At 47.8% G+C, this 20,715-nt stretch overlaps 1 protein-coding gene across 1 annotated transcript; it reads left to right on the forward strand.

The window, feature by feature from the left end:
* The first annotated feature begins 1,065 nt into the window (after positions 1-1,065).
* Positions 1,066-3,253, forward strand: LOC123049096 (beta-hexosaminidase 2). The gene is made up of 2 exons (XM_044472086.1): positions 1,066-1,903; positions 2,069-3,253. The coding sequence occupies exons 1-2, from the start codon at positions 1,099-1,101 to the stop codon at positions 3,010-3,012; spliced, it is 1,749 nt and encodes a 582-aa protein (XP_044328021.1). The 5' UTR covers positions 1,066-1,098; the 3' UTR covers positions 3,013-3,253.
* The last annotated feature ends 17,462 nt before the right edge of the window (positions 3,254-20,715 follow it).

A 20,715-nucleotide genomic window follows, 5' to 3' on the forward strand; every position in this document is an offset into this window, starting at 1 on the left:
TGCAATAGATATATTCACAATATTTGCAAATACAAGCAGAAGTACAAAAACAAAAAACAGAATGAAAAAATGTAAAAAAAAGAATTAAAAACACTCGAAGCCTTTTTTTAACCGGGCTTACCCCTTTTCATTACAAGAACGAAAATACAACTGTTTCAGCAACATTCAGGAGGAGAGGAAAGAGAGGTAGCGAGTCCAGCACACTGCCAGGAAACCCACCGCACTTGCTCGCCATCGAAACGAGTACTATTGGGCGAAAACCTGACAGCAAAAGCACTCAAAGCCTGTCCGCACTGGGTGGCCCAATCGGGCATCTGAAGCGGGACGTCCTTCTGTCTCGCGTCAGGCGAGACATACCCTCTTTACCACCCAAAATCGACTGACATGCAACGATTTTTCAGTCGCCTGTGAGCTAGCAAATCCGGGCAAACTAGATTAACAGAATCAAGCACAGCCGTGAAAGTAGTAAAAGACCGCTCAGTTTGTGCCTGTTTCGCCTATGCAATTTACTTTCTGAACCAACAAGGCTAGCTGCTAAAATAAAGCCAAGCCTGGTTCGTCTACCACCATATGGCTCATGCACACTGCGCTACTTCACCTGTGACGGCATTAAAATAGCAGACGTGTTATAGTGTTCGCCTACGGATCTTATTATAGTATACAATCAGCAGGCCGTACACTGTCTGATTAGTGATTACGTCTGCCTAAACTTGTACTAGCAATAAACTACTACTGCCGTTGCAGCCATTCCACTACATCGTTTAGGCCAAGAAACCCAATAGAAAACGTGTACTCGTCGCAGTCTACCCGGCATACATAAGGCATAACGCCGGCATCGTATATACAGTATGAGATAATACGCCACGAAACAGTAGTTTTCAGAAATGGACGAACGGTAAGGCGCCCTGAAAGAGCCACTTGGAGCCTTGTGATAAGCGCGCGCGTAGATGACAACAACACGCCGAGCGATGCCGTTAATCACATAGCTAAGCAACGTCTTATATAAATCGAATGGCGCATTGATGCATACACCCATCCATCAAGGCATCTGCCAATCATACGGTGCAGCGGCACAGAGCAGCTCGAGCCAAAGCACAAATGGCGGCGAAGGAGGCCTTTCTCGCCGTCGTCCTGCTCCTGTCCTTGCTGAGCTCGCCGCTGCCGTCGGGCGCCCAGGCATCGGTGTTCCCCGTCAATGTCTGGCCCAAGCCGACGTCCATGTCCTGGGCAGAGCCTCTCGCCGCCATACCGGTGTCCGCGTCGTTCCGCATCGTGGGGACGTCCGGGAACAGCCCGTACCTCGTCTCCGCCACGCAGCGCTACACCGCGCTGCTCTTCGCCGAGAGGTACAGGCCCATCGTGCGGCCGGCGGTCAATGTCACCGCTGGGGGCCCCGCGCTCCAGAGCCTGACCGTGTCCGTGTCCGACCTGTCCGCCCCGCTCCAGGACGGCGTGGACGAGTCCTACGAGCTGGAAATCCTCCCCACGGGCGTGGCCACCATCACGGCGGCCACGGTGTGGGGCGCCATGCACGGGTTGGAGTCGTTCTCGCAGCTCGCGTGGAGGGGCCGGCAAGGGGAGCTGCTGGTGGCCGCCGGCGTGCGCGTGGAGGACAAGCCTTTGTACCAGCACCGTGGCCTGATGCTCGACACCGGGAGGACCTACTTCCCCGTCGTCGACATCCTGCGGACCATCGACACCATGGCGGCCAACAAGATGAACGTGTTCCACTGGCACATCACGGACTCGCAGTCGTTCCCCATCGAGCTGCCGTCCGAGCCGATGCTCGCTGAGATGGGCGCGTACGGTGAGGACATGAGGTACACCGTCAAGGACGTCCAGCGCATCGTCGAGTTCGCCATGAGCCGCGGCGTCCGCGTCGTGCCGGAGATCGACGCACCTGGTAAGCAAGCTGACACGGCTGCTATTGCCCCCGCAAAAAAAAAGAGAGAAAAAACATGGCTGCTATTTTCCCATTCGGCCCACTAAGCAATGCGCTGACACGGCCCAGTTTCTAAGGTAATACGGCCCAGTTGATGAACGAGCTAATCTGTTGCCATCGTTTCAGGCCACACGGCGTCGTGGGCCGGCGCGTACCCGGAGGCGGTCTCCTGCGCGGGCAAGTTCTGGCTGCCGGACGCGAGCGACTGGGGCAGCAGGCTCGCGGCCGAGCCGGGGTCCGGCCAGCTGAACCCGCTGGAGCCCAAGACGTACGAGGTGGTGGCCAACATCATCAACGACATCACCTCCATGTTCCCGGAGGGCCTCTACCACGCCGGCGCCGACGAGGTGACGCCGGGATGCTGGGAGACGGACCCGTCGATCCAGGCGGACATGGAGAAGGGCGGCACCCTGAGCCAGCTCCTGGAGCGGTACGTGCGCGCGGTGCACCCGCACGTGGTGTCCAAGAACCGCACGGTGGTGTTCTGGGAGGACGTGCTGCTGGACGTGGAGGTGAACGTGAGCTCGTCGGTGATCCCGCCCGCCACCACCATCCTGCAGACGTGGAACAACGGGGCCAACAACACGAAGCTGATCGTGCAGGCCGGTTACCGCGCCATCGTCTCCTCGGCCTCCTTCTACTACCTCGACTGCGGCCACGGCGACTTCGTCGGGAACAACAGCGTGTACGACGACCAGAGGAGCGACTACAAGACGGACGGGGGCTCCTGGTGCGGGCCGTTCAAGACGTGGCAGCGGGTGTACGACTACGACATCGCGTACGGGCTCACGGCGGAGGAGGCCAAGCTGGTCATCGGCGGCGAGGTGGCGCTGTGGACGGAGCAGGCCGACTCCACGGTGCTGGACGCCAGGATCTGGCCGCGGGCGTCGGCCATGGCGGAGGCGCTGTGGTCCGGCAACCGCGACGCGTCCGGCCGGAAGCGGTACGCGGAGGCCACGGACAGGCTCAACGACTGGCGGCACCGCATGGTGGGGCGAGGGATCCGCGCCGAGCCCATCCAGCCGCTCTGGTGCCGCACGCGCCCCGGAATGTGCGACCTGGTTCGATGAGGGCCCGACAAGAAGCGGCGCGTGCGTACGCGCCGTTGCGTGTGCCAACTCTGAGCATTACCTTTCATTCATATTGAACGTGTCAAACTAAATTATGTAAGTGAGCTAAAGCATGTATGGTGTTTCCTTTTTGTTGTGTGATTGTGCCATTTTTTTGTCAATTTGTTCTTTGTTTGTAAATGTGAAGTGGACGGCATGTCATGTTGCCCAATGCGCAGTTGTACCTTCTTCAAAGCCGGGCTTTTTCATGGGACCCATTCGCCAAATGAGTTGCTTTGTACCGAGGCTTGATTTGATTAAAGTAATGCCAAGTTGTTTGTGTCAATCAACCTCTACTTTTTCCTCCGGGAATTTCTTCATTATTGCTTATTTGGAGATATCACATGGACAATAGAGTTTTCTTTAGCCCAATAGAGCTTCCTTTGTTGTGAATGAGATGCGTTTCATACTGCAGCATGACATCGGCTGAAGTGTAAAAAAAGACATAGGATGAAGTGAACGCCGGAAAAGAATATCTAAAATTCTCAGGGCTCCTTTGATTCAAAGGATTTGCATACCAGTTTTAGGGGATTAATCCTTATAATCTTTTCCTAGTTGGTTATTCGATTCATATGATTGAATCATATATATAAATTTTCTCTAAGAAATTCTTTGAACTACTTAGAAAGAGTCCTTTGTTTTTCCTATGTTGCAATTAAACAACCCAAAATCATGTAGGATTGAGATGTTTTGACCTTCTAATCCTATGTTCTTTCTATTCCCATGTTTTTAGAATCCCGTGAATCAAAGAGGCCCTTGCAATTGCATGTTAAAGGCGACTCGAAATGTGGATCATCAAAATGGAACTTCTTAAATGTGTGTGGGGATAGGGCGGAGGCAATCCATCAACGGGTACCGAATGTCCGCTTTCAATTTATTTTTTTAGACCCGAACTATTCTAAACAATCAAAGATATAATAACATGTTCTTACAATTGAAAGATAAATATTCGAATGCAATAATAATTTGAATTAAAAAAATCCAAACATAAAATTTTGAAATAAAATAGTTTATGCTTAAATTTAGGGACAATTGCATTTTTGCCCCTAGTTAGAACCTACGTGTTGAAATATGAGGGTGGGCCTAGGGTTAAGTAAATATGCCCTAGAGGCAATAATAAAGTTGTTATTTATATTTCCTTATATCATGATAAATGTTTATTATTCATGCTAGAATTGTATTAACCGGAAACTTAGTACATGTGTGAATACATGGACAAAACAGAGTGTCCCTAATATGCCTCTACTTGACTAGCTCATTAATCAAAGATGGTTAAGTTTCCTGACCATAGACATGTGTTGTCATTTGATGAACGGGATCACATCATTAGAGAATGATGTGATGGACAAGACCCATCCGTTAGCTTAGCGTTATGATCGTTTAGTTTTATTGCTATTGCTTTCTTAATGACTTATACATGTTCCTCTGACTATGAGATTATGCAACTCCCGAATACCGCAGGAACACCTTGTGTGCTATCAAACGTCACAACATAACTAGGTGATTATAAAGATGCTCTACAGGTGTCTCCGAAGGTGTTTGTTGGGTTGGCATAGATGATTTGTCACTCCGTGTATCGGAGAGGTATCTCTGGGCCCTCTCGGTAATGCACATCACTATAAGCCTTGCAAGCAATGTGACTAATGAGTTAGTTGCGGGATGATGCATTGCGGAACGAGTAAAGAGACTTGCCGGTAACGAGATTGAACTAGGTATGTGGATACGGGCAGTCGAATCTCGGGCAAGTAACATACCGATGACAAAGGGAATGACGTATGTTGTTATGCGGTTTGACCGATAAAGATATTCGTAGAATATGTAGGAACCAATATGAGCATCCAGGTTCCGCTATTGGTTATTGACTGGAGATATGTCTCGGTCATGTCTACATAGTTCTTGAACCCGTAGGGTCCGCACGCTTAACGTTCGATGACGATTTGTATTATGAGTTGTGTGTTTTGGTGACCGAAGTTTGTTCGGAGTCCCGGATGAGATCACAGACATGACGAGGAGTCCCGAAATGGTCGAGAGGTAAAGATTCATATATTGGAAGGTTGTATTCGGACATCGAAATTGTTCCGAGTGATTCGGGTATTTTACCGGAGTACCGAGGGGTTACCGGAACCCCCCGGGGGAAATATTGGGCCTTAGTGGGCCTTAGTGGAGAGAGAGGAGGGCCGCAAGGGGTGGCCATGCGCCCCCCATGGCAGTCCGAATTGGACTAGGGGAGGGGGAGGCGCCCCCTTTCCCTCTCCCTCTCCCTCTCCTTCCTTTTCCCTCCGATGGAGAAAGGAAAATGGGGGGGGGGGAGGGTGAATCCTACTAGGACTAGGAGACCTAGTAGGACTCCCCCCCATGGCGCGCCCCTCCTGACCGTCGGCCTCCTCCTCCCCTCCTTTATATACGGGGGCAGGGGCACCCCAAAGGCACATCAATTGTTCTCTTAGCCGTGTGCGGTGCCCCCTCCACAGTTTACTCCTTCGGTCATAGCGTCGTAGTGCTTAGGCGAAGCCCTGCGCAGATCACATCACCATCACCGTCACCACACCGTCGTGCTGACGAAACTCTCCCACGACCCTCTGCTGGATCAAGAGTTCGAGGGACGTCGTCGAGCTGAACGTGTGCTGAACACGGAGGTGCCGTACGTTCGGTACTAAGATCAGTTGGATCGTGAAGTCGTTCGACTACATCAACCGCGTTAAACTAACGCTTCCGCTTTCGGTCTACGAGGGTACGTGGACACAATCTCCCCCTCTTGTCGCTATGCATCTCCTAGATAGATCTTGCGTGATCGTAGGAATTTTTTTGAAATTGCATGCTACGTTCCCCAACATAGGGCCCATCTAACAAATTCAGAAAATCAACCACTAAAAAAATAAATTCAGAAAATCTCTAAAGGCCAATGTGGTTTATATGGTAGTAGGTGTGGTGGGAAGTTTAGTCCCATACTGGTAGTTGGAGAGGAGTTTGACCTAAGGGATTCTCTTCCACATGCTATTAGAGCTTTAGAGGAGAAGTGGTTCCCACCCGCTTCTCCTCAGCGGTCTGCCTCGTCACAACGCGCTGCGCCGCGGATTGCGGGAATGAGCCGAGTCGAGCTCACCCCTATGCGCTTATTTTTGCCGGCTACCACGCGGCCGCACCTATATATGTGAGACGTCTGCCAACCCTAGCCGTCACGCGAAACAGATCGCATCTGCCTCCACGCCCACTGTCGTTCCTTTTGCTGCTGCTGCCACCGGTGATCCCATCCTGTCCATCGCATACACGATTGACGGGAGAGCAGGCCTCCGAATCCCCGCCTCTCTGGATCTTGTACGGGAGATGGGCGATTAGAATTTTGGGGAGCATCTCCTATGCGACTGCTCGCCGCCGTTCGTCCACGTCCACTGCATCGTCTACGTCGTCACCATGTCCACCGCCAACGAAGCCGATCGTGCCGCCGCCGAGAAACTCTAAGCCGAGAAGAAGGCGACCGAGGACGCCGCGTGCGGCTTTTGCCTGCCGATTAGAGGGTATAACACGTTTATCCCTGTCCTGTTTTATTTCTGTGTTGGTCGTACTAGCATTACGTGTAGATGTGTCTACTGTTTTGCGTAGTATGGGCTTATCTGGTTCGTAATTTGTATGTTGTTAATTTTGTCAATGTCATGATCATGATTATTTCTTCGATTAATTTAATCGAGAAATTGCCTATTTACTCAGCAATCCAAAAACCTAATTTGTGTAGCAATTTTTTAATCAAGGTTTTGCCGGTTCATTGAAAGCGACCTTGTTTATGGGGATGTACTTTAAGCATTGGCAGACCAAAAACACCTTATGGCTCATGGCAATGAACGTGTTCTGGGTCGTCGGTGCTATTCCCACATGAACGATCACTTCTGAACAGGAGAAGGTGTTCAGGGAGGCCATTGTCGTATTTCTCGGAGCAGTTCTGAGCGTGAACGGAGATAAGTTTGATGTTGCATATTTACATATGCGGGTTCCCAAGGACTTGTGGGAGCTGCTCGAATCTAAATTCGGTACCACCAATGCTGGGAGCGAGATGTATGTCATCGAGTAGTTCCACGATTACAAAATGGTCGAGAACCGTTCTGTATTGGAACAGGCTCATGAGATAATATGCATCGCTAAGGAGCTTGAGCTTCTTAAGTGCGATTTACCGGGAAAATTCGTTGCGGGGTGCATAGTCGCTAAGGTCCCTAATTCCTAGAGGAACTTTGCTACCACCCTGAAACATCAGAGGAGTGAATTCTCAGTAGAGGATGTCATCGGCCGTTTGAGTGTTGAGCGGAATTTGAGGGCAAAGGACTCGCACGGAAAAAGGATCGAAGGAACTTCTATCACCAATATGGTGCATCAGAGGAACTTCAATTCCCACAAGCCCAGGAAAAGAACGGTGTCCAATAGAATACCTACTTCAAAAAGAAGGGTAAGAAGACCTTCAAGAAGAACAAGAAGGGTGATGGCTGCTTCAAATATGGTTCAGAGGAACATTGGGCTAGCAAGTGCCCAAACAAGTACAAGAAGCTAGGGCAGGACTCGAAGTCTGGCAACAAGATTGTGAGCAACAATGAGAGTGGTGCATCTTGGTACAGTAATTTATTTACTATATTTTTAGTTTGCCAGTCCATCGATTGGTGGGTGGACACAAGTGCAAGTATTCACGTGTGTGCTAACATTTCATTGTTTTTTCTTACTAGGCCACAAGTCACGGGTCTGTATTGATGAGAAATGGCGCGAGTGCTTCTGTTCATGGTGTTGGCACGATCGATCTGAAGTTTACTTCGATAAGGATCGTGTAGTTAAAGAATGTGCAACACGTCCCCACCATCAAGAAGAACCTCGTTAGTGGCTCCCTTCTGTGTATGGAAGGGTTTAAGTTGGTCTTCGAGTCTAATAAAGTAGTTGTTAATATGGACTATTTGTTGGAAACGGTCATGAGTGCAGAGGAATGTTCCGCCTTTCCCTCGCTGATTTTTGTAATAAAGTCATGAACAATGTTCATTCGAGTGTTAATGAATCTGAAGTTTGACATTCACATCTTTGTCACATTAGATTCGGTGTTATGATGCGGCTAGCGAAATGAAATTAATCTCGAGTTTCACTTTAGCCAAAGGTTCTAAGTGCTAGTCGTGTGTGCAATCTAAGCAACCTCGCAAGCCTCACAAGGCTGCGGAGGAGATACACTTGGCACCACTAGAACTCATACATTCTGATATTTGTGAGATGAATGTTGTGTTGACTAAAGGTGGCAATAAATACTTCATGATGTTGATAGATGATTCCACTAGATGTTGCTATGTAAATGTGTTAAGTACTAAATATGAGGCTCTACACTACTTTAAAATTTGTAAGGTAGAAGTTGAGAATCAACTTGAAAAGAAATTTAAACGAGTCCGGTCAGATCATGGTCGAGAGTACTTCTCGAATGATTTTGATTTTTTGTGCGGAATATGACATTATTCATGAGATGACGCCTCCCTATTCACCCCAGTCAAACAGGGTTGCAAACGAAAAAACATACTCTAACTGATTTGGTTAACGCCATGTTAGATACATTGGGTTTATCCAAGACATGGTGGGGGGCATATTGACATCATGTCATGTCCTGAATAAAGTTCCAACAAAGAACAACGAGGTCACTCCCTATGAGCAATTGGAGAAGAGAAGTACAACACTCTTGTACTTGTGTACTTGGGGCTGCTTGGGACAACACTCTTGTTCAAAGAAGATTTTATCTATTTCATTTCTTTCATGCATATGCATATCATTCTCATGGTCTAGCAAATATTGTTCTAGTGGATCAGTAGGAGGCACGACAATAGAAGCAAGACCAATTATCTCATCCTTACTAGGTAATTCTATTGTCATGACTTCCACGAATGTCATTCCCTGATGAAACTTGGCAAGCACTTAGAACATTTGTCGTTCTTTACCACCATACTTTTTTTGAATTTTTTTTGAATTTTTTAGATTTTACTATTCATGGTGGTATCAAAAGAGCTAGAACTCGGATGTGGACTTTCCAACACTTTTTTCATGAATGCAAATGATACTGACATATAGGTGATGTTTTTTTGAACATTTTGGTATCTTATTTGCATTTTTATGATTTAGTATGAATTAGTTATGAAGTTTTCAAACTGACGGTCAAACAGTCAAAGGGCAAAAGCATAAGACGAGCAAAGTGACTTGGACAGAACCAATGACTTTTGGAAATTAGGTGTAAAACAGACGAGTGGGACACAACTAGGGGCATAAATCTAATTATCCCTTCTTTCTTATGAGGTTGTCTATTAAACTTGGAAAAATTAAATTCATTAGACTCATCACCAAAGCTAACACTGACAGTTTGTGTAACACCCCGGATGTAACTTGCCATATTCGTAACTCCAACTCTTGCCATTTTCGGCTATGTGTTATGATATTTCCTTCGTGGTTGGGTTTTTGTTTTCGTTTTGCATTTTGTTCATGTCATGCATTTCATATCATGTCATCATGTGCATCTCACTTGCATTCGTGTTCGCCCCATGCATCCGGTCATTTTCCCCGTTTTCCATTTCGCAATCCGATACTCCCACATGCACCCCTCTAATCTTGTTTCGTGAGCGGGAGAAAAACGTTCTCGGAATGGGCCGACATTTGTCAAGTGGCCTTGGTATAACACCGGTAGACCGCCTGTCAAATTTCGTTCCATTTGGAGGCCTTTGATGCCCCAACGGTTAACCGGGTAACCGCAAATGCCTCTTTTGTGTTGTAGTCAAACACCCCTCCAAAAGAGCCCAATAACCCATCTAAACCACTTCCATGTCCTCCGTCGTCGGATCACGATCGCGTTGTCGAAAACTACACCCCATTTGGACTCTCCAAACTCCCCCTACCTATAAATATGTGCACTCGTCCGAAATCTCGGGTCCCGAAACCCTAGCCTCACCCCTCTTCGCCGCCGGACACGTCCGGCCACACCGGACGAAATCGCCGCCGCTGCCCGCGCCAATCCGGGCGCGACACGTGGCTCCTCGCCGCCCGCCGCCGCCGAAGCCCGCCGGGCCCGAGGCCGGCCCCCGCAGGCCCGTCCGCCGCCTCCTCCGAGCGCCTCACCGGCCACCGCCCGCTCCGCCTCGCCGTTGCCGCTCCTCACGCCGGTCGCCGCCGTCCGCGCCGGAGGTCGCCGCCCCGCCGCGCGCCCGCGACCCCACCGCCCCGGATCCGCTCCTTGCCCGACGAACTCCGGCGAGCTTCGTCGACTCCGGCCGCCGTCTCCTTCTCCTCCGGCGACTACTCCGGCGTTCCTCGAAGTCCGCGCCACCGGAACTCTAGATCCAGATTCGGAAGGTTGACCCTGATTTTCGTCTAAGTCCTTTTTCTACAATAATTTTATGCCTCCTTCATTGCATTATATCTCGGTGACCGTGACTCCGTTTCATGCATATGATATATCGAATTGTTCATCTTGATGAGCTCTTCACGTTAGAAGCATTTCCATGCATCTTGCTGTCTGTTATAACGCCATATTCATTGATGCAAGAGTGCTATAAAATGTTTGCTGCTGTTACTTATCAGTTTATGGTGTTTTCTCATTTTTGTTGCATTTGATGTGTGCATCATATGAGCATCAGCTCTACATGTGTTTTGAACTATGTCATGCCATATTTACAGAGGTTCTTGCCATGTATTTTTGTGATCTATGTGGTGACTAGCACAAGCATGCATAGTGACCTCCACAATGTTGCTGTTTTCAGGGACTTAGGATTTTGCCAAGTCCTCTTCCTGCTGTTATTTTGATGCCATGTAAACTTGATGCTATAGTGGGATCCATGCTTATTTTGAGATACTTTACTAAGGATGTTTTGAATATGTGGTTATGCTATATCCATCCATGCCCATGGTTGCAATTATGGAGTACCTTAGCATGTGATGTTCTTGCTCTATTTTTGCTATAAAATGTTCCTGGCAGAATGTTAACATGTTAATCAATATTGCCATGGTTGTTGCTATTGATCCATGCATGCTATGAACTTTCTCTTGCCATGGTTAGCTTCATGAACATGTCATTTTGCTTTTGGTATGCTTATTTTGTCATTCAAGGCCTTGTGGTGAGTGGCATGAGCTTGCAAAGTTGCCTTCATAATTCTGTTTATGCCATGCTCTGTTTTTCTGCCAAGTCTGAAACTGTTAATAAAACTTGCTATGTTTAGATGGGTGCCATCATATCTTCTGTTCCTTTTTGGCTGATGTTTAGTAAGGGACTTTTGATATATGAATTTAGTAGATTCATGCCATGCCTTGTTTTGCTGTGATATGTTCCTGTAGCATGTTGTTTGCTTGCTCTAAACATTGCTTCCTGATGCTGTTTATGCCATGTTAGTATTTTCCACTAAGTCTGTGATGCTGACATCTTTTGCACTTTTGCCATGCTTGTTTGAACCTGCTCTAGTGTGTTTTGGCCGTAGCTCAGTGTTCATGTTTTGTCAAGCATCTCGTGTAAATCACTGCCATATGCTTTGTTGCTATGTTAGAGTGATGTAGCATAGTTTCATGATGCATTTGAAGTGCTATGATGCTGTTAATTGCAGTTTTGCATCATTCGTGTGTTGCTTGTCATTTGCAAACCGTGCATCCGTTTCCGGTGATCCTTATATCGATTTCGACCGAAATCATCTCATCTTTCCAGCGGCATACTTGGTTTGCCAAGTTGATGCCTTGTTCAACCTTTTTCCTTCTGGAGTACTCATATGCATTGCACATCATATCTTGCATTCCATGCCATGTCTTGCATCATGTTGCTTGTGCATTGTACCGTGATTGATTGTTATTCCGTTGCTTGTGTTCTTGCTTTGGGTAGAGCCGGGAGACGAGTTCGTGAACGAGGAACCTGTTGAGTACGCTAACGAGGATCAAGCTTTCGACAACTCTGAGAACTTTGCAGGCAAGATGACCATACCCTCGATATCACTTCTATCTTTGCTTTGCTAGTTGTTCGCTCTATCGCTATGCTTGCGCTACCTACCACTTGTTTATCATGCCTCCCATATTGCCATGTCAAGCCTCTAACCATCCTTTCCTAGCAAACCGTTGTTTGGCTAAGTTACCGCTTTTGCTCAGCCCTTCTTATAGCGTTGCTAGTTGCAGGTGAAGATGAAGTTGGTTCCATGTTGGAACATGGATATTTTGGGATATCACAATATATATTATTTAATTAATGCATCTATATACTTGGTAAAGGGTGGAAGGCTCGACCTTATGCCTGGTGTTTCGTTCCACTCTTGCCGCCCTAGTTTCCGTCATACCTGTGTTATGTTCCTTGATTTTGCGTTCCTTACGCGGTTGGGGATTTATGGCCCCCCTTGACGGTTTGCTTTGAATAAAACTCCTCCAGCAAGGCCCAACCTTGGTTTTACATTTGCCTCACCTAAGCCTTTTCCCTTGGGTTTTCGCGAGCCCGAGGGTCATCTTTATTTACCCCCCGGGCCAGTGTTCCTCTGAGTGTTGGTCCAACCTGGGCGATGTCCGGCGCCCCCTGGGCAACCAGGGTCTATGCCAATCCGATGTTTGGCCCATCCGGTGTGCCCTGAGAACGAGATACATGCGACTCCTATCGGGATTTGTCAGCACATCGGGCGGCTTTGCTGGTCTTGTTTTACCATTGTCGAAATGTCTTGTAACCGGGATTCCGAGCCTGATCGGGTCTTCCCGGGAGAAGGAATATCCTTCATTGACCGTGAGAGCTTGTGATGGGCTAAGTTGGGACACCCCTGCAGGGTATTATCTTTCGAAAGCCGTGCCCGCGGTTATGTGGCAGATGGGAATTTGTTAATGTCTGGTTGTAGAGAACTTGACACTCGACTTAATTAAAATACATCAACCGCGTGTGTAGCCGTGATGGTCTCTTTTCGGCGGAGTCCGGGAAGTGAACACGGTTTGGGTTATGTATGAACGTAAGTAGTTTCAGGATCACTTCTTGATCACTTCTAGCTTCTCGACCGTTGCGTTGTTCTTCTTCTCGCTCTTATTTGCGTATGTTAGCCACCATATTTGCTTAGTGCTTGCTGCAGCTCCAACTCATTACCCCATCCTTCCTATAAGCTTAAATAGTGTTGATATCGCAGGTGTGAGATTGCTGAGTCCTCGTGACTCAGAGATTCTACCAAAACAGTTGCAGGTGCCGTTGATACCAGTGCAGGTGACTCAACCGAGCTCAAGTGGGAGTTCGACGAGGAACTTGGTCGTTACTATGTTTCGTTTCCTGATGATAAGTAGTGGTGCCCATTTGGGACGATCGGGGGTCTAGCATTTGGGGTTGTATTCTTTTATTTTGGTTCTGTACTCGGACCTTGATTGTACTCTGGATGATGTATGTTTAATTTATGTATTGTGTGAAGTGGCGATTGTAGCCAACTCTCTTTATCCCATTCTTGTTCATTACATGGGATTGTGTGAAGATGACCCTTCTTGCGACAAAACCTACAATGCGGTTATGCCTCTAAGTCGTGCCTCGACACGTGAGAGATATAGCCGCATCGTGGGCGTTACAGTTTGTTTATGACAATCTATAGTAGCATTGACAGTGTTCAAGAAATGTCTACCAAAGATAACGGGATAAAAGTCATCTTATGGGGAGCCAAGAACTAGAAAATTGGTAGGATATTTTATTTTCTGACACAAGACTTCAACATCTCTAACAAACCCAAGTGGTGTGATGGTGTCTCTATTAGCAAGTTTAATAGTAACATCTATGTCTTCTATTTCAGCGGGTGTTATGTCATTCATAATTTCTTGATATAAGGTAAAAGGAATAGCACTCACACTAGCACCTAAGTCACATAAACCATGATAACAATGGTCTCCTATTTTGACTGAGACAACATGCATGCAAACAAAAGGTCTATGTTTGTCTTTTTCATCGATTTTGGCAATTCTAGCAGCTTGATCACATACATAAATAACATGCACGTCTATGTTTTCTACCAGGAGATCTTTAACCATAACAACACTAGGATCCACTTCAATTTGTTCAGCAGGTTTAGGTGCTCTAATATTATTTTTGCGACCACAGTTGAAACCTTAGCATGTTCCTTTATCCTAACAGGGAAAGGTGGTTTTACAATATAAGCAATAGGCACAACTGGATCAACATTGTAAATAATAGTTTCATCTTTAACTACAATCGGTTCTTTAATTTCTTATTTAATAGGGGGATGATATTTAAACAACTTCTCCTTAGGGAGATCAACATGAGTAGCAAATGATTCACAGAAAGAGGCTACTCTCAGAGTCAAGTCCATATTTAGTGCTAAACTTTTGAAATGCATCGATATTCATAAAAAATTCAACACAATCAAACTCAAGCTTAATACCTGACTCTTTACCTTCGTCGAGTTCCCAATCTTCAGAGTTGCGTTTTTTCCAAAAGATCCCACCTGAATTCAATAGCCTTCTTCATAAAAGAACCAGTACAAGAAGTATCGAGCATGGATTGATCATCACGAGAAAGCCGAGCATAAAAGTTCTGAATGATAATTTCTCTCGAGAGCTCATGATTGGGGCATGAATATAACATTGACTTAAGCCTCACCCAGGCTAGAGCGATACTTTCTCCTTCACGGGGCCAAAAATTATATATATAATTCCGATCACAATGAACTAGATGCATAGGATAACTTTTTGGGTGAAATTCCAATTTCAATCGATTCCAGTTCCAAGATCCAATATCATCGCATAGCCTATACCATGTCAATGCTTTTCCCTTCAAAGATAAAGGGAAAACCTTCTTCTTAGCTTCATCTCCGGGTAAACCTGCAAGCTTAAATAATCCACAAATTTCATCCACATATATCAACTTCATATCAGGATGTTCAGTTCCATCTCCTGCATAAGGATTAGCTAGCAGTTGTTCTATCATACCCAAAGAAAAGAAAATACAAAAGCAGAAGACAAAAAAAAGAGAAAAGGGCCCCCACTGGACCAGGCGGCCCAGCTCACAGGCTAGACCGGCCCACCTGGCCCAGCTTGCCAACAGCCGGCCCGACTCCCCTGCCTTGTCTCCCTTCCTTGTTCCCCCGACCCGGGTCGGAACAGGGGCGCATCCCCGCCGGACCCCCTCGCCGGCGTCGAGGAGAGGATAAGGCCGCCACGCCCTCGTCTCCTCGATCCCTTCTCCCACTCGCCCCCGCTCTCTCCCTCGGTCCCTGTGCCTTCCCCCTCAGATCCACCTCGCTCTCCCCCTTGTTCCCCGCCACGTCCGAACGCCGCCATGGACCCGCCGCCATGAATCGCGCGGCCATAGCCATCGCCTCGCCGCGCCTGCGTGACCGTCGTCGCCGCCGTCGTCCTCCTCGTCAACCGGTGGCCGCAGCTGGAGCTCGGAGGCGCTGCTGCAACGCCCCCCCTTCTTCCACATCTCCGGTCGCCGCCGTTCTTCACCAACTCCGGTAACGCCCCCTGCTGCTACTAAACCACCACGAGCCATCTTTCGTGCCGCACGGTGAGCTCCCCCGCCTCTTGCTCCTCCTTGTTAAGCCCCTCGCGCACCGTAGCTACCTCGTCGCCGTTGCCGAGAGCCCTTCGTCGCGGATCGCCTCGCCGCCGTATCCATGCTCTCCGTCGTGCTCGCCTGAGCACGGCATCGTGTTCCTGGCGCGTCCAAGGACCGAACGCACCTGCGCACACGCTTCCATATGGCCCCTATGCCCTAGCTCGTTGAGCGCCCGAACGCGCTGCCGCCTGCGCTCGTCGCCGGCGTGCCTCCGGTGACCAAATGGTCACGGGCCAGCGCCCGTTGCATTCGCCACCTGACGCATGTCTCGCCTGGCTTCTCAGTTCGCTCGCTAGCGTGCTGCGTCACCGTTTCCTCTCGCGTCTGACTCCGGTCGTTCGACGATGAGCTCGCCGCGCTCGATTCCGGTCACCCCTGCCGCCACAACCACCACCGTTGGACGCAGCGCAGCCGTAGCTTTCGAACGCGCCCAAAAACTCCGCGAATGGTGCCCTGTAGGTGTTTTCCGGCCACCTCCCGAGCCGCGCCGCCGCGTTTTGCCTCGCCGGCGTCGTTCCGGCGCCGTCCGCCGACGTGGCTAGGCGGGCCCCACCCCTGGGTCACTGCCAGTGGGCCATGGAGGCCCCATTGACTTGGTTGACCTGACTGGACAGCCCAGTGGCACTGACATGCGGGGCCCACGCCATAAACGAATAAAATTGAATAGATAAATTGTTAATTAATTAAAATCTTAATCTCTCACTGACTACTGGGCCCCACCCGCTAATTAACCCATTTAGTTAGTCTAAACCCTCCTGTTAGTGCCCCTGACAATGACATGTGGGTCCCGATGGACCCACCTGTCTGGTTTGACTGGTCAACCGACCAGTTGACCCGCTGACATCACCCTGATGTCATGCTTGCATCATCATTCTCTGTTCTGGATAATGTTGGATTTAAATAAATAATTAAAATCAGAAAATGATTAAATCTTTAGAAAATCATATAAAATAACCCGTAACTCGTTCGTCCGCCACACATCCCTAACATATCGAACTCGCAACTTTCCCCCTCCGGTTCATCTGTCCGAAAACGCAAAACACCGGGAATACTTTCCCGGATGTTTCCCCCCTTCGCCGGTATCACCTAGTACCGCGTTTGGGCACACCTAGCCTCACGCTTTGTCATGTCATGCATCGTTATGCATCTGTTTGCATTGTATTCATTGTTTCTTCCCCCTCTTCTCTCCGGTAGACTACGAGACCGACGCCGCTGCTGGTGCCCCGACCGACTACGCTGTTGACGACCCCTCCTTCTTGCCAGAGCAATCAGGCAAGCCCCCCCTTGATCACCAGATATCGCCTATTCCGTTCTACTGCTTGCATTAGAGTAGTGTAGCATGTTACTGCTTTCGGTTAATCCTATTCTGATGCATAGCCTGTCATTGTTGCTACAGTTGTTACCCTTACCTGCTATCCTACTGCTTAGTATAGGATGCTAGTGTTCCATCAGTGGCCCTACACTCTTGTCCGTCTGCCATGCTATACTACTGGGCCGTGACCACTTCGGGAGGTGATCACGGGCATATGCTATATACTCTATACTGTTACATTACTTATGATACTGTTCGGAGATGGGGGCTGAAGGGGCAGGTGGCTCCATCCCGGTAGAGGTGGGCCTGGGTTCCCGATGGCCCCCGACTGTTACTTTGTGGTGGAGCGACAGGGCAGGTTGAGACAACCTAGGTTTGAGGTGGGCCTGGCCCTGGTCGGCGTCCGCGGTTACTTCAAAATAACACGCTTAACGAGTTCTTGGTATTTGATCTGAGTCTGGCCATTTGGTCTATACGCACTAACCAACTACGTGGGAAAGATATGGGCACTCGACGTCGTGGTATCAGCCGAAGCCTTCGTGACGTCAGTGACTGAGCGGCGCGCGCCAGATTGGACCGCGTAACGTGACTTCCTTTGTAATGGAGGTTGCTAGGTCTGCTTCCGGCCGCCCACGCAATGTGCAGGTGTGCAATGGGCGATGGGCCCAGACCCCTGCGCGCTTAGGATTAGACCGGCGTGCTGACCTCTCTGTTGTGCCTAGGTAGGGCTGCGACGTGTTGATCTTTCGAGGCCGGGCATGACCCAGGAAAGTGTGTCCAGCCAAATGGGATCAAGCGTGTTGGGTTATGTGGTGCACCCCTGCAGGGAAGTTTATCTATTCGAATAGCCGTGATCTTCGGTAACAGGATGACTTGGAGTTGTACCTTGACCTTATGACAACTAGAACCGGATACTTAATAAAACACACCCTTCCAAGTGCCAGATATAACCCGGTGATCGCTCTCTAACAGGGCGACGAGGAGGGGATCGCCGGGTAGGATTATGCTATGTGATGCTACTTGGTGAACTTACCATCTACTCTCTTCTACATGCTGCAAGATGGAGGTGGCCAGAAGCGTAGTCTTCGACAGGATTAGCTATCCCCCTCTTATTCTGGCATTCTGCAGTTCAGTCCACCGATATGGCCCTTTACACATATACCCATGCATATGTAGTGTAGCTCCTTGCTTGCGAGTACTTTGGATGAGTACTCACGGTTGCTTTTCTCCCTCTTTTCCCCCTTTCCTTTCTACCTGGTTGTCGCAACCAGATGCTGGAGCCCAGGAGCCAGACGCCACCGTCGACGACGACTCCTACTACACCGGAGGTGCCTACTACTACGCGCAGGCCGCTGACGACGACCAGGAGTAGTTAGGAGGATCCCAGGCAGGAGGCCTGAGCCTCTTTCGATCTGTATCCCAGTTTGTGCTAGCCATCTTATGGCAACTTGTTTAACTTATCTTTGTACTCAGATATTGTTGCTTCCGCTGACTCGTCTATGATCGAGCACTTGTATTCGAGCCCTCGAGGCCCCTGGCTTGTATTATGATGCTTGTATGACTTATTTTATTTTTAGAGTTGTGTTGTGATATCTTCCCGTGAGTCCCTGATCTTGATCGTACACGTTGCGTGTATGATTAGTGTACGATTGAATCGGGGGCGTCACACTTTGATATTTGATATGTGGGTGGACCGGTGCTTAGGTGATGTTCTTACTTGAACAAACATCCTACTTATGATTAACCCCCTCGCAAGCATCCGCAACTACGAGAAAAGTATTAAGATAGAATCTAACCATAGCATTAAACTTTTGGATCCAAATCAGTCCCTTACGAATTAGCGCATAAACTAGGGTTTAAGCTTCTGTCACTCTAGCAACCCATCATCTAATAACTACTCCACAATGCATTCCCTTTGGCCCTAATAAGGTGAAGTGCCACGTAGTCGACGTTCACATGACACCACTAAGGGAATCACAACATACATATCATCAAAATATCGGACGCATATCAAGTTAACATGATTACTTGCAACATGATTTCTCCTGTGACCTCTAGAATAAAAGTAACTACTCACAAATGGTAATCATGCTTAAGATCAGAGGAGTATTAAATAGAATAATGGATCTGAACATATAATCGTCCACCAAATAAACCGTATAGTAATCAACACTACTAGGCACCCATAAGTACCAATCTAAGGTTCCGGTACAAAGATTGAACATAAGTGATGAACTAGGGTTTGAGAGGAGATGATGCTGTTGAAGACGTTGATGGAGATTTCCCTCCCAAAGATGGGAGAGTCATTGCTGATGATGATGATGACGATTTCCCCCTCCGGGAGGGAAGTTCCCCCGGCAGACTCGCTCCGCCGAAGGGCAAAAGTGCTCCTGCCCAAGTTCCGCCCCGAGACGGTGACGCTTCATCCCGAAAGTCCTCCCCTTTTTTTCTTGGTCAAAATGACTTATACCAGAAGAGGGGCAACGGAGGTGGGCCGAGGAGGGACAACCCACCAGGGCGCGCCTGGGGGGCCTGGCGTTGTGCCCACCTGGTGGGCCTCCTCCAGTAGTTATTTGCTCCAATATTCTTCATATATTCCAAAACAATTCTTCGTAAATTTGCAGCTCATTTGGAGATGTGCAGAATAGGTAACTCTGATGTAGCTTTTCAGCTGCGGCATTCTCCCTCTTTGTGCAAACCTTACATATTATGAGAGAAAAGGCATTAGAATTACACCATAAAGGATTATTATGCATAAAACATTATAAATAACAATAGGAAAACATGATGCAAAATGGATGTATCAACTTCCGAAGCTTAGACCTCGCTTATCCTCAAGCGAAAACCAAAATCGAAAAACATGTCCACGTGCTTAGAGAGAGAGAGAGAGAGAGAGAGAGGTGTCGATAAAAACAAAATACGGATATAGAAGCATCATGCATATTATTATAACAACAACAAACTTTATCATATAACTTCTCATGAAAAAGTAGCTATTTATCACAACATCGAAGTATGAAGCATAAACTCTATTGAAAACCAACAAACTATGTTCTCAGTCAACTTTGCAACTGTAATTCATCATCTTTTTAGGAAGGGTCATGTATCGGAGCCTTTTTTGGCAAGTCCACATACTCAACCATCATATAATCTTTTATGATTGCTAACACTCACAGCATACCCATGAACAAAAAGTTTCAACCAGACACATAGAAAGATAGGGGCTTATAGTTTCGCCTCCCAATGTATTCACCTCAAGGGTGATGTCAATAATAATAAATCATGCTCACTCATATCCAACTGGATATATGTGCCTAGATCTTTCCTCACCACATGATGCTTGCAAAAAGAGAAAATAAAGGGAATAGGGAAGAAATTTTTTGACTCTTACATAAAAGTAAATGCATAAAAGTAAAAGATAGGCCCTTCGCAGAGGGAAGCAGAGGTTGGCATGCACTTTTTGGTTGTATGCCAAATCACTTAGTGCAAAAGAATGTCACGTTATATTGCCCATTGTGATGACAACCTTTATTATGCAGTCTGTCACTTTTATTATTTCGCCATCACAAGTCCGTACAACACTCAATTTTCTCTTACACTAAATTATCCAACACATTTACAAGCAACTTTTATTGCCTTATTGCACTGATGCCAACTTACTTGAAGGATCTTACTCAATCCATAGGTAGGTATGGTGGAGTCTCAAAATAAGATTTTGGTTGAGGGTTTTTGGATGCACAAGTAGTATCTTTACTTAGTGCGGAATGTTTTGCTAGAAAAGATATTAAGAAAGCACCACATGTTAAAGGATCTA

This window comes from Triticum aestivum, chromosome 2D, assembly GCF_018294505.1.
Source record: "Triticum aestivum cultivar Chinese Spring chromosome 2D, IWGSC CS RefSeq v2.1, whole genome shotgun sequence".
NCBI lineage: Eukaryota > Viridiplantae > Streptophyta > Magnoliopsida > Poales > Poaceae > Triticum > Triticum aestivum.

Coding starts and splice junctions, on each gene's coding strand:
- LOC123049096 (XM_044472086.1), top strand. CDS start 1,099: ATGGCGGCGAAGGAGGCCTTTCTCGCCGTCGTCCTGCTCCTGTCCTTG. Junction 1,904..2,068: donor GCCGGAGATCGACGCACCTG/GTAAGCAAGCTG, acceptor CCATCGTTTCAG/GCCACACGGCGTCGTGGGCC.